This window comes from Mobula birostris, chromosome 5 (assembly GCF_030028105.1).
Source record: "Mobula birostris isolate sMobBir1 chromosome 5, sMobBir1.hap1, whole genome shotgun sequence".
In the NCBI taxonomy this organism is placed as follows: Eukaryota; Metazoa; Chordata; class Chondrichthyes; order Myliobatiformes; family Myliobatidae; genus Mobula; species Mobula birostris.
This window is the reverse complement of record NC_092374.1, coordinates 159,109,062-159,122,359: the sequence shown is the minus strand read 5'-3', so window position 1 is coordinate 159,122,359 and position 13,298 is coordinate 159,109,062. Positions and strand designations below refer to the sequence as shown.

General features: G+C 42.3%; 1 protein-coding gene across 3 annotated transcripts in view; it reads right to left on the bottom strand.

Moving 5' to 3' along the window:
* The window catches only part of LOC140198006 (Krueppel-like factor 12), a 304,097-nt gene that overhangs the window by 141,994 nt on the left and 148,805 nt on the right, over positions 1 to 13,298 (bottom strand). For all 3 annotated transcript variants that reach the window (XM_072258789.1, XM_072258791.1, XM_072258790.1), the window contains one exon: positions 13,138 to 13,227. In XM_072258789.1, coding sequence (XP_072114890.1) covers positions 13,138 to 13,203 — 66 coding nt within the window. In that variant the 5' untranslated portion in view covers positions 13,204 to 13,227. The remainder of the gene's footprint in view (positions 1 to 13,137; positions 13,228 to 13,298) is intronic.

The window sequence follows — 13,298 nt, the reverse complement described above, 5'->3', positions numbered from 1 at the left end:
TTGTTGACCCTCTCCACCTCTGATCCTCTGATGAGGACTGGTGAGATGGATGTCTGGTTACCTCCTCTTAAAGTCAATATTCAGCTCCTTAGTCTTGCTGATATTGAGTAAGGATGTTGTTAAGGAACCACTAAGGCAGATTTTCAGTCTCCTTCCTATATGATTCAGTCTACAACAGCGGTGTCATCAGCAAACTTGAATATGGCATTGGAGCTGTGCTTAGCCACAAAGTCATAAGTGTAACGCAAGTAGAGCAGGCGGCTAAGCACACAGCCTTTTGGTGTACTTGTCCTGATGGAGATCGTGGACGAGATGTTGTTGCTGATCTGAACTGACTGTGGTCTGCAAGTGAGGAAACTGATGATCCAATTGCACAAGGGGGTGTTGAGGCCAAGGTCTTGAAACTTATTGATTAGTTTTTAAGGAGATGATGGTGCGGCAGCAAATATTCTGTTGCTGAGTCTGTTAGGATACCGTTAGACAGTGTAGAAGTTAATCCATCCCACAGAAGTAAATATCAAGATATAAAGTGCTTCCAGTAACTTTTTCTGCTACAACACAATTCCAGTAAGTAGAACAGCAACTACAGGTACACGTTGTGGGGAATTAAGAGTACAATGATCTCATTTGTGGAAGAATTTGCTTATTGGTGTTGAATTACGGTGATCCCTGTCCATTCTTTAATGATCTTCCTGTTTATTCCCAAATTTTGTGCCTAGAACTAACTTGCCTTTGCCATCTATTAGATTGTATTTAATTATGTCAGTCTTAAAACTATATTTTATCAGATATTCCTCACAACAGGAGAACATGAGGACATTTACAGTTGACAATAGACAATAGGTGCAGGAGTAGGCCATTCAGCCCTTCGAGCCAGCACCGCCATTCACTGTGATCATGGCTGATCATCCACAATCAGTATCCAGTTCCTGCCTTATCCCCATAACCTTTGATTCTGCTATCTTTAAGAGCTAATTCTGCTATCTTTAAGAGTTGATATAATTGTTGGAAATCTACAGCACATTAAGTTTTGGGATGAGAAAGTACAAAGCAGAATTAACTCAGGATGTTGGAAAAGATTTTTTTGGTCTCCTAATGACTTTGATGTACCCATGCAACAGTCGTACTTCAGGACATGGCAACCTCCTAGCCTTTATCAGCTGATATGCGGCTCAGTTTGAGATCTCTTTCCTCAGAATAAGAGGATCATGGCATCAGCTTCCATTCCACGAGTTTAGCACGTGATCTACTTTGGTACTAACCTGCAAGCTATGTGCAATACAAGAGGAGCATCAAAAATTTGAGTGAAGTAATTAGAGAAAAGTCCGGTGACCAACATTCTGTCCTCAAACAATTCAGTCAAGAACAAATTAACTGGTTAATTAGCTCACTACTACTTTGGACATGCTGCCTTGCCAAATAACAACTCCTCCTTGGTCACACAGTCTTTTTTTTTAAGGATGGCAATCATAGTTCTTCTCTGGAATGCTTCAGTAGATTTCTCCAAGATCCTATAAAAATAAATGTGATCGGTGTGAACTTCAAAATGGAGTTAACCATCTGAAGCACCCTTTATATAAATCAAAAGCATGCCTTAAAGAGTTACATAAACATAAATTATTTTTTTCTTCTTATTTGGTAGAAAACAAAGTAAAAGTAACCCACACTGTGTATTGAAGGGGTGACATAGCTATGAAACAATTGCAGGCTTGTAATAGTTTTCCAAAAACCAACCTAATCTAAATTCCCATTTTTTTCTTCTACTCATACTGTCACTTTAAAAGTTCTTCAATAATTTATTTTCAGTGTTTAAGAAATCCTGGCACCTTACAGGAATGTTGTTAGTCAACAATGAACACAAGAGCTTCCCAAAAAGCATTACCCAATTATGCCAAGTTTACAGAGCATTTTAGGGCAGGAAAGAGAGTTGGGCTTTTGCAGCTGATGGCTGAGACACAATGTGGGCTTAATAAAGTTGGGGATGTGCAATAAATCAGAAGTATACAAAGTTATGACGGGCGTGGATGTGGTAGATAACTAGAAACTTTTCCCAAAGCAAAGGTATCTGAATCTAGGGAGTTTAAGTTTATTGTGGCGGGAAAAAGGTTTAGAAGAGATCCAAAGAAGAATGCTTTCACTCAGACAATGGTTAAGATTGGAAATGTGAGGAGGCCTTATGAACAGATTCTTCACCTTCACCATTAGACTACTGACAGCCCATGAACATGCCTCGCTATTCCTCTTCTGTACTACTTGCTTTTTACTGTAACTTGTAGAAATTTGTTATATCTTACACTGTACTGCTGCCACAAAGCAATAAATTCCACAACGTATGTCCGTGATAATAAACCTGACTGTGATTGAGGTGGTGGAGGCAGAGAGTCTCAGAGCACTTCAGTGATATCAAGCTGAGCCTGGATAGGCATAGAAAACCAGGGACTAATTACCAGTTAATGGGAGTAGTGAGGACTGATACCTCAGTCAGAATGGGCATGATGAGCTGAAGGCCCTGTTTCGGTGCTGTATGACACAGCTGAGGTGGTTACTGAATGTGGAGGGCCAAGGTCATTGGAGGATTTGAAAGAAAGGGAGAAATGCTTGAATTTCTGCTGCCACAGCATGGAAGTTAATGTCTCTCTGAGTGAGCATAAATGATAATGAGAGATGAAGATGTCGTATTGATTTATGTAATTGCATCATTTAGTCATTGTCCCCAGTGAGAATGTCGGCTTAGGTGTTCAGAATCTCAGACAATCATCCTCTGTGTTTTGTTAAGAACTGAGCAAGGTAGACTTTTCTCTTCCCACCATCATTGTGACCTTTGTCTAATCTCTATATTTTGTCATTATAACAATACATTTCAAATCACTGTTGTCATCTTGTGTCTGTCGTGCTACAGGCTGACATTATTTCAAACATCGTGCACCATTGTATTACACAGGCATTTAAGCGTATCCCCTAATTTGTGTCCGAGGCATTTTTAAAAAAAATCGATGACTCAGAAAGATATTATTAAGGACTTCCATTATCTAGGACATGCCTTTTTCTCATTACTACCAACAGGGAGGTATAGGGGGCTGATGGCACTTGTTTCAGGAAAAACTTCTTCTCGTCCTCCACCATCAGACTTCTTTGTGGAAAAAGAACCCATGAAAATTGCCTCACTATTTTTGCCCTTTTTTTTGTATATGCATATTTCTCATTGATCACCTAAACTCCCTATCTTGGTGTCATCCGCAAATTTATTGATCCAGTTTACCACATTATCATCCAGATTGCTGATGTAGATGACAAACAACAATGGACCCAGCACCAATCACTCTGACACAGTGCTAGTCACAGGCCTCCAATCAGAGAGACAACCCTCTATTACCACTCTCTGGCTTCTCCCACAAAGCCAATGTCTAATCCAATTTTCTACCTCATCTTGAAAGCCAAGCGACTGAATCTTTTTGACCAACCTCCCATGCGGGACCTTGTCAAGGCCATGTAAACACCATCCACTACCTTGCCTTCAACAACTGTCTTGGTAACTTCCACAAAAAACTCTGCAAGATTGGTTAGACATCTCCTGCGCTTTTAATTTGTTTTCTCTTTGAGGAACACCACTTAATAATGTAAATTTAGCAATAAAACAGCACGGTGGGAATAAAAACAAAATATTGAATCATTGAAGTAAAACTTAGGAAAGATAACACGGTAATAAGTCATAAGTGATCATTTTAAGCCTCAAAAATAATCACCAGAAGGAACGTAAACATTTGCCACACATCTCAAACAAAAACCAAATCACCTCAAAACCATCCACTTATGACTGACTGTGGGATGAGATAGGACAGAGAGTATGTTCTCAACCATGGATCGCTCATTTAAGTCTGTTATTTCTTTTAAGTTAATTTTAGGGTTAAACTTGGTCCGCCAGGCTTCCTCGACTTCGGAGAAACCAACAGCTAAAGGAAGGTTGGAACTTGTGCGCAAAACTCTCCCACACTTTTTACTGACCAGGAAGAGTTTATCTTCAAGGCTGACTACACTGTCCCTTCCCTTCTTCCTCCCCCTCCCATTCTGATCAGACAGATCTAACTGCAGGTACAGCATGCACAGGCCACATTTAACGTCATAAATATTTATAACATAACAAACATTTCAGGTTTTCATTTGATTTTTAAAGCATCAATTTACCATAGCAAGTATAATCGAACTGCTAATTGAGGTTTTCGGTTTATCTTAAGATGCAGCTTCAAGAGACCAGGATTTGCCTCAAAACAAATTTTAATGGACTAATGTTCAAAAACTAATTAACAACCATTGATTAGGAATAAAAATTCCACTATTTCCCTTCTGTCGTTATGTTGTCTTATAGACACAAAATCCTTCCATGTTTTTACCAGATCACATTGTCTCTTAATGGGAATAGGTTCACATGATAAGCAGCAGTTTGGTTGAACTGTTAGTTTTCTTCATGTTTTAAGAAAATATGATCAAGTTAAATTCTACATTCTTAGACATAACAGTGCCACAAAACTGCAGCCAGACACTGATCTCAGTCTAGGTCATCAGTTTCCTTAAACTAGCTCTGAAACACAGCCAGAATCTTCAATAAGAGCTTAAAAATGAACTACTTCATCTATCACATTGCCTGAGAGCAAATACGCATACAAACCTGCCTGAAAAATGGGTCTAAAAGGAAGCATTTATTTTGAAAATGAATGCTATATTGGATAAGGCCAATCTGGAGAAACATGAAGAAATGACGAAAATTGAGGCTCTAGGTTTTGCTGTTACAAAATGAGATTTATCTGTTCAGCTGCTGCCTGTTGTACAATTTCCTCGCTTTTTCCCCATTGAATCAACTGCTGAAAGCACTGGCTAGGATATTTCACAGTTAGTTCAATATTACGCATTTTGCATTGTCTCCCTACATGAAATTTACCTTCAAAGACACCTTCAGTATAATTATATATCTGGATTTAAGTTTTTTTTCAATATGTTGTTAGAAAAATTAAAACAGTAAAATTTGAAACCTTCAACTGACATTTATATCTAATATGGGAACAATAATATCTAATATGGGAAAAGAACTGAAATAACTGAAGTACCTCAACTCTTAAACATATAACCTGCTTTAATATAATGGCATGATAAGATACTGTATATATAGTACAAGTTATAGATGATAGTAATTGCATGCTAATTAAAAACTAAGAAATCAACACTACTGCAATCATAGAATATTGTACAGCACAGGAACAGGCCCTTCAGCTCAAAATGTAGTGCCGGACAAATTAAATTAGAAATCAAATTATTCCCTCCTGCTTACATTATATCCATATCCTTCCATTTTCCTCAAATTCATGTGCCCATATTAACATATCTTAAAAGTCCCTGATGTATCTGCCTCTACCACCACCCCAGGCAGCACATTCCAGACATCCACCACTCTGAAAAACTTGCTCCTCACATCTCCTTGGAAGTTACCCTCCCACACCTTAAATCCACGCCCTCTGGGAAAAAGATACTGTCTCCTTCATCTATTCCTCTCAGTCTGATAAACCTCTATCAGATTTCCCCTCAGTCTCTGCTGCTCCAGAGAAAACAACCCAAATTTGACCAATGTCTCATTATAGCACAAGCCCTGTAATCCAGACAGCATCCTGGTAAGTGTCCAAAGCCTCTACATCCTTCCATAATAAGGCGACAAGAACCCTATGCATTATTCCAGATGCAGTTATGAAACTGCAACATAACTTACTGACTTTTGAACTCATTCCCTTGACTATGAAGGCAAGCATGCTATATTCCTTCTTAACCATCTTATCAACCTGTGCAGCCACTTTCAGACAGCCATGAACTTGGACACAAAGATCCTTATGTCCGTCAACACTGTTAAGAATCTTCTGCCCTTAACATTTGATCTAGCAAGGTGCAACACTTCATATTTTAAATTCCATCTGCCATTTATTTGCCCATATCTGCAACAGATCTATATCTCACTTGCTAGATCTATATCTCTTTGCTAGAACACCACACCACCAAATCTGCATATCATCTACATATTTACAACCCACCTATATACATTTTCATCAACGTCATCGATATACGTCACAAACAGCAGAGATCACAGTACTGATCCCTGCGTAACACCACCAATCACTAACCTTTAGTTCCTTCAAACACTACCCTTCGTCTTCTGCGGGCAAGTCAGTTCTGAATCCAAATGGCCAATTCACCATGGATCCCATGCATCTTAATCTTCTCCCATGAGGTAACTTGTCAACCATCTTACTAAAATCCCTGCAGACAACATCCACAGCTCTACATTCATCAATCAACCACCACGTCAAAAAAAAAATCAAATTAATAAGACACAACTTGCCATGCACAGAGCTGTGAAGGCTCTCACTTATTAGGCTTTGGTTTTCCAAATGCTCATAAATCCTATCCATAAGAATCCTCTCCAGCAGCCTCCCTGTTATGAACATGACACTCACCAGACTATAGTTTCCCTGATTATTCTAGGTTCCCTTCTTGGATCATGGAACAATATTAGCTGCTTGTTAGACCTCTGGAACAAAGTATACTGGTCAAGACCCCAGCAATCTCTTCTCCTTCCTTTCTCAAACACCTGAGGTATACCCCATCAGCCCCTGGGACATAACAAAAGCTCCTCCTTTACTTCCAATGCCCTAGCATATTAATACTCTCAGCCTTGATCTCCTGGTGCTCCATGTCAGTCTCCTTGTAAAGTACTCATTAAGGGCCTCACCCATGTCCTCTGCACCAAGCAAATGCTCCCGCCTCAATCCTCTCCCCGGATTTCCTCTTGCTCCTGATGTATGTATCGAATGCCTTGGGATTCTCTTTAATCCTACTTGTGAAGGACTTTTCATGGTCCTTGTACCCAAAATGTTCTTCATTGGTGCAAAATTTTAATGTTCATCAATAGACAAAAGTTTACGCTAAGAATACAGAAAGACCTCCATAAGGAAATGCAATCATGACATTATATTTACATAATGTCATTATGTGAACATAAAGTCATGCACCTGCACAAAATAAGGTACACCATTTAAATATCTACTGGCATAAACTCTGACCATCCATGTATAAATAGAACAACCATTTCTAAGCTGCCCGCTTCCCTTATGCTCAGATGCTTAAATCCAACACAATATTAATATCATTACAGTATTATTAACCAAAGCAAATGGGGAGCAAGTAGTGTAGCGGTTAGCATAACGCTTTACAGCGCCAGCAACCCTGTTTCATTTCCCACCACTGTCTGTACATTCACCCCGTGATCGCATGGGTTTCCTCCGGGTGATCCGGTTTCCTCCCACATTCCAAAGATGAGTAGGTTAGTAAGTTAATTGGTCACATGGTCACAAGCTAAGCAGGACAGGCAGCATCCGTGGAATGTGAACCCATCACTGTTTTCTCCTTCTGTCTTGCATTTCTATCAACTGAACAGGTTCAAGGGATATTGGCCAAGCACAGGTAAAAGGGATAGAATAGATGGACATCTTGCAACTGGTGGCCGATTCCTTGTCTTGTAAAAGCAAAGCATCTCACAGTGTGTTCTTCACCAAAGACATTACACCCTGAGCGGCCCGTGCTGGCAAAGTCTCCCGCTGAGATTCCTCCCCCTCCCCCACCCAAACCCTCACTTTTCCAACATCTTTTCTGTTCTGAATTTGCCTCTGCTCATTCTCCAGTCCTGTATATCAGGAAACAAATACAGAACACTGGTCAATAAATATCCTCCCACACTGCCCGTAGGGGCTTCTGCAATCAATTTCAGAAAGTCAGCAACAGCCAGAGGAAATTAACCAGATACTACAGCCTATTCACATTACGATCTAAAGTGGCAAAGGCGGTGTAAAACCTGCACTGTATTCCATGCTAATCTATGCCATCGTTTGTATCTTTACAGCAGGCATTCTGTATGCCTTAAAGAAGAGGGTATCTTAATTGACTCTCATTACAAGGCTGGACATGTGCAGTGAATCACATTATGGTGTTCTCAAAGCTTCCCCAGCATCCTGAACAAAATGGATGCTAATTCCACTACTAAAGTTTCCCCCAAAACTGGAGCCACAGATACAAGTATCACCAACATTCTCAGTAAGGGATTCAGGAGAAGACTTGTGGTGAGAACATGGAAATCACGACCTAGTATGGTTGAGGTGAACAGCAACGCCAAAAATATAAAAAGAAACTCAGTAAGCACATGAGGGGAGAGTGGAACAGGATGATGAGTTTGGATGCAATAATGTGGCTGGAAAATTATATGGAAAACAACTACTGGCATGGTAGTACTGTTGGTCCAGATGGTTGTTTCGGTGCTGTAGATTCTAGGACCTATTGTGTAATATTTATTTAATGAATAAGTCTATGACTGGCTCCACTTTATTCAGAGTTATTTTTAAGTCAACTGTTATATTAACAGTTTAAGTGAATATAAAATCTGACAGTCAACACACATCAAAGTTGCTGGTGAACGCAGCAGGCCAGGCAGCATCTCTAGGAAGAGGTGCAGTCGACGTTTCAGGCCGAGACCCTTCATCAGGACTAACTGAAGGAAGAGTGAGTAAGGGATTTGAAAGTTGGAGGGGGAGGGGGAGATCCAAAATGATAAGAGAAGACAGGAGGGGGAGGGATGGAGCCAAGAGCTGGACAGGTGATAGGCAAAAGGGGATACGAGAGGATCATGGGACAGGAGGTCCGGGGAGAAAGACAAGGGGGGGGTGCCCAGAGGATGGGCAAGAGGTATATTCAGAGGGACAGAGGGAGAAAAAGGAGAGTGAGAGAAAGAATGTGTGCATAAAAATAAGTAACAGATGGGGTACGAGGGAGAGGTGGGGCCTAGCGGAAGTTAGAGAAGTCGATGTTCATGCCATCAGGTTGGAGGACTACCCAGACGGAATATAAGGTGTTGTTCCTCCAACCTGAGTGTGGCTTCATCTTTACAGTAGAGGAGGCCGTGGATAGACATGTCAGAATGGGAATGGGATGTGGAATTAAAATGTGTGGCCACTGGGAGATCCTGCTTTCTCTGGCGGACAGAGCGTAGGTGTTCAGCAAAGCGGTCTCCCAGTCTGCGTCGGGTCTCGCTAATATATAAAAGGCCACATCGGGAGCACCGGACGCAGTATATCACCCCAGTCGACTCACAGGTGAAGTGTTGCCTCACCTGGAAGGACTGTTTGGGGCCCTGAATGGTGGAAGGGAGGAAGTGTAAGGGCATGTGTAGCACTTGTTCCGCTTACATGGATAAGTGCCAGGAGGGAGATCAGTGGGGAGGGATGGGGGGAATGAATAGACAAGGGAGTTGTGTAGGGAGCAATCCCTGCGGAATGCAGAGAGAGGGGGCAGGGAAAGATGTGCTTAGTGGTGGGATCCCATTGGAGGTGGCGGAAGTTACGGAGAATAATATGTTGGACCCGGAGGCTGGTGGGGTGGTAGGTGAGGACCAGGGGAACCCTATTCTAGTGGGGTGGCAGGAGGATGGAGTGAGAGCAGATGTACGTGAAATGGGGGAGATGCGTTTAAGAGCAGAGTTGATAGTGGAGGAAGGGAAGTTCCCACACCCCGCACTTCCCGTTTCTACCTCCTACCCAAGATCCACAAACCTGCCTGTCCTGGCCAACCTATTGTCTCAGCTTGCTCCTGCCCCACCGAACTCATTTCTGCATACCTCGACACTGTTTTATCACCCCTTGTTCAATCCCTTCCGACCTATGTTCGTGACACTTCTCACGCTCTTAAACTTTTCGATGATTTTAAGTTCCCTGGCCCTCACCGCTTTATTTTCACCATGGATGTCCAGTCCTTATATACTTCCATCCCCCATCAGGAAGGTCTCAAAGCTCTACGCTTCTTTTTGGATTCCAGACCTAATCAGTTCCCCTCTACCACCACTCTGCTCCGTCCAGCGGAATTAGTCCTTACTCTTAATAATTTCTCCTTTGGCTCCTCCCACTTCCTCCAAACTAAAGGTGTAGCTATGGGCACCCGTATGGGTCCTAGCTATGCCTGCCCTTTTGTTGGGTTTGTGGAACAATCTATGTTCCGTGCCTATTCTGGTATCTGTTCCCCACTTTTCCTTCGCTACATCGACGACTGCATTGGCGCTGCTTCCTGCACACATGCAGAACTCGTTGACTTTATTAACTTTGCCTCCAACTTTCAACCTGCCCTCAAGTTTACCTGGTCCATTTCCGACACCTCCCTCCCCTTTCTAGATCTTTCTGTCTCTGTCTCTGGAGACAGCTTATCCACTGATGTCTACTATAAGCCTACTGACTCTCACAGCTATCTGGACTATTCCTCTTCTCACCCTGTCTCTTGCAAAAATGCCATCCCCTTCTCGCAATTCCTCCGTCTCCGCCGCATCTGCTCTCAGGATGAGGCTTTTCATTCTAGGACGAGGGAGATGTCTTCATTTTTTAAAGAAAGGGGCTTCCCTTCCTCCACTATCAACTCTGCTCTTAAACGCATCTCCCCCATTTCACGTACATCTGCTCTCACTCCATCCTCCCACCACCCCACTAGGAATAGGGTTCCCCTGGTCCTCACCTACCACCCCACCAGCCTCCGGGTCCAACATATTATTCTCCGTAACTTCCGCCACCTCCAACGGGATCCCACCACTAAGCACATCTTTCCCTCCCCCCCTCTCTCTGCATTCCGCAGGGATCGCTCCCTACACAACTCCCTTGTCTATTCGTCCCCCCCATCCCTCCCCACTGATCTCCCTCCTGGCACTTATCCGTGTAAGCGGAACAAGTGCTACACATGCCCTTACACTTCCTCCCTTACCACCATTCAGGGCCCCAAACAGTCCTTCCAGGTGAGGCAACACTTCACCTGTGAGTCGACTGGGGTGATATACTGCGTCCGGTGCTCCCGATGTGGCCTTTTATATATCGGCGAGACCCGACGCAGACTGGGAGACCGCTTTGCTGAACATCTGCGCTCTGTCCGCCAGAGAAAGCAGGATCTCCCAGTGGCCACACATTTTAATTCCACATCCCATTCCCATTCTGACATGTCTATCCACGGCCTCCTCTACTGTAAAGATGAAGCCACACTCAGGTTGGAGGAGCAACACCTTATATTCCGTCTGGGTAGCCTCCAACCTGATGACATGAACATCGACTTTCCTAACTTCCGCTAGGCCCCACCTCCCCCTTGTACCCCATCTGTTACTTATTTTTATGCACACATTCTTTCTCTCACTCTCCTTTTTCTCCCTCTGTCCCTCTGAATATACCTCTTGCCCATCCTCTGGGTCCCTCCCCCCTTGTCTTTCCTCCCGGACCTCCTGTCCCATGATCCTCTCGTATCCCCTTTTGCCAATCACCTGTCCAGCTCTTGGCTCCATCCCTCCCCCTCCTGTCTTCTCCTATCATTTTGGATCTCCCCCTCCCCCTCCAGCTTTCAAATCCCTTACTCACTCTTCCTTCAGTTAGTCCTGACGAAGGGTCTCGGCCTGAAACATCGACTGTACCTCTTCCTACAGATGCTGCCTGGCCTGCTGCGTTCACCAGCAACTTTGATGTGTGTTGATAAAATCTGACAGTTCTCATTTGCTCTCAAGTCAATTTTGAACATATTGTGGGATTTTAAGGGAGCACTGCGTGAGTGGTTCCACAGTTAAATCCAATTGTATATATGTAGAATTTATTGAATAAATGCAAAATTCTACACAAGAGCCACAATTTTGAAAATGCTTTTAGTTTAGTAAAATATCCTTGGTCAGGGGTTATGTTACTAAGCACCACTGCAAGTTCAGTTTGCATTATACTGAGATGTTGCATTAATTTATTATTTGATAAAATGTAAAACAGAATGAATACTCTATAAAATAAGAACCTGAAAAAAGCTCCTGCATGAGAAATAAATTGTCTTTGATATGTCACATGGGAGGAAACTTTGAATGAAAGCCAATATGAATGGCTGATGGTTTTCATTCAATGCCATTCCATTTTAATATTCTGTCATGTTTACTTCCACTCGGTGCAGTTTAGGAATGCCTTTCCATGCCTATAAACAGCCCGACTATTTAATTTCCAGCAGTTTCTTAGAACGAGTTTAGAACTGTCCAGTCACATTGGATCATTGTATTTTTCCAGCTATTTTTGTCCCACTCCACCTCAAATGGCTTTAAGTCGCAGAACATGTTGTGCTTAAAATTTCAGCAAGTGATATCCACCTTGTATGGAATTCTTTTTCCCCTCAACTTCTGTATTTTCTAAATTATAAGGCCAATATTAATTGCTTATTCCTTATCATCTCTGAGCTGGTTCCACTGACATAAAGAATTTCAGCCACAGTACAAAAAAAAGACATTGCCTCTTTTGTTCACAAACCATCTCCCCCAGCTCCGTGGTCTGCAACACTCCAAGCTACATGTCCCTGATATTCAACACTAGTTCATTTGCTTAAAATAAGGAATTATTTTTTCCCTAAATCAGTTTCATTGTTTTATGATTGGTTTACAGCCACATTGTAAGGGGCGGGGGAAGGGGTGAGGTGGCCATAGGGAGGAAATTCCACAGAATCCCAAGGTAGCAAAGGCATGCTGCTAATTTTAGAACAAACAAAATACCAACAATTGCCCTTGAAGGAAGTTTACAGATGGTCTATTGTTATAAATTGTCAGCTTATGTAGCAAGAAATTAGATTATTAGTTTTTTTAGTATTAATTTTATTGTAGATTTGTAATTTCTTCACCCTTCTCTTATTTTTCTGTTTTACCAGCACAGATACTGTGGTTATTAATAAGATGCTGGTGGGTAAAGGAGTTTGCAAATGTTGTACTTTCACTGAGCCATTATATGTACAAGATACAGTAGATGGAGGTGCATAAAATATGAATGTCTTACAAAAAAAACTGCAATCTGTTGTAAGGAGCATTTGAACTTCCTTCACTAACACTTCTTTTCCCCCCTGGCTTTTGAGTATGGTGATATCATGTCAGCCTCCTAGGTGTCAGACTACACATCATCAGAAGGAGAAGAGGGCTAGAGATGGATGAGTACACTTTGTGGTTTAGGCTGTAAGGAGACCGTGTTGTCTGGAAGTAATTACTGCTGCTGGGAAAAAGGGATTTATCTGCACACTTTGACTTACCCCCCTCTCAGAGTCTAGGAGCTCGGGTTTGACTCTTCCTGCCGGCATCCCGTCGAGCATTAACATTATGTTTTCAAAGGCGCCCGATCACTGCAAAGGAAATAGGAGTTATGAGTCAAAGGTCCATTTGCACTCCCCCACGCCTCAGCCAGACATCCAGT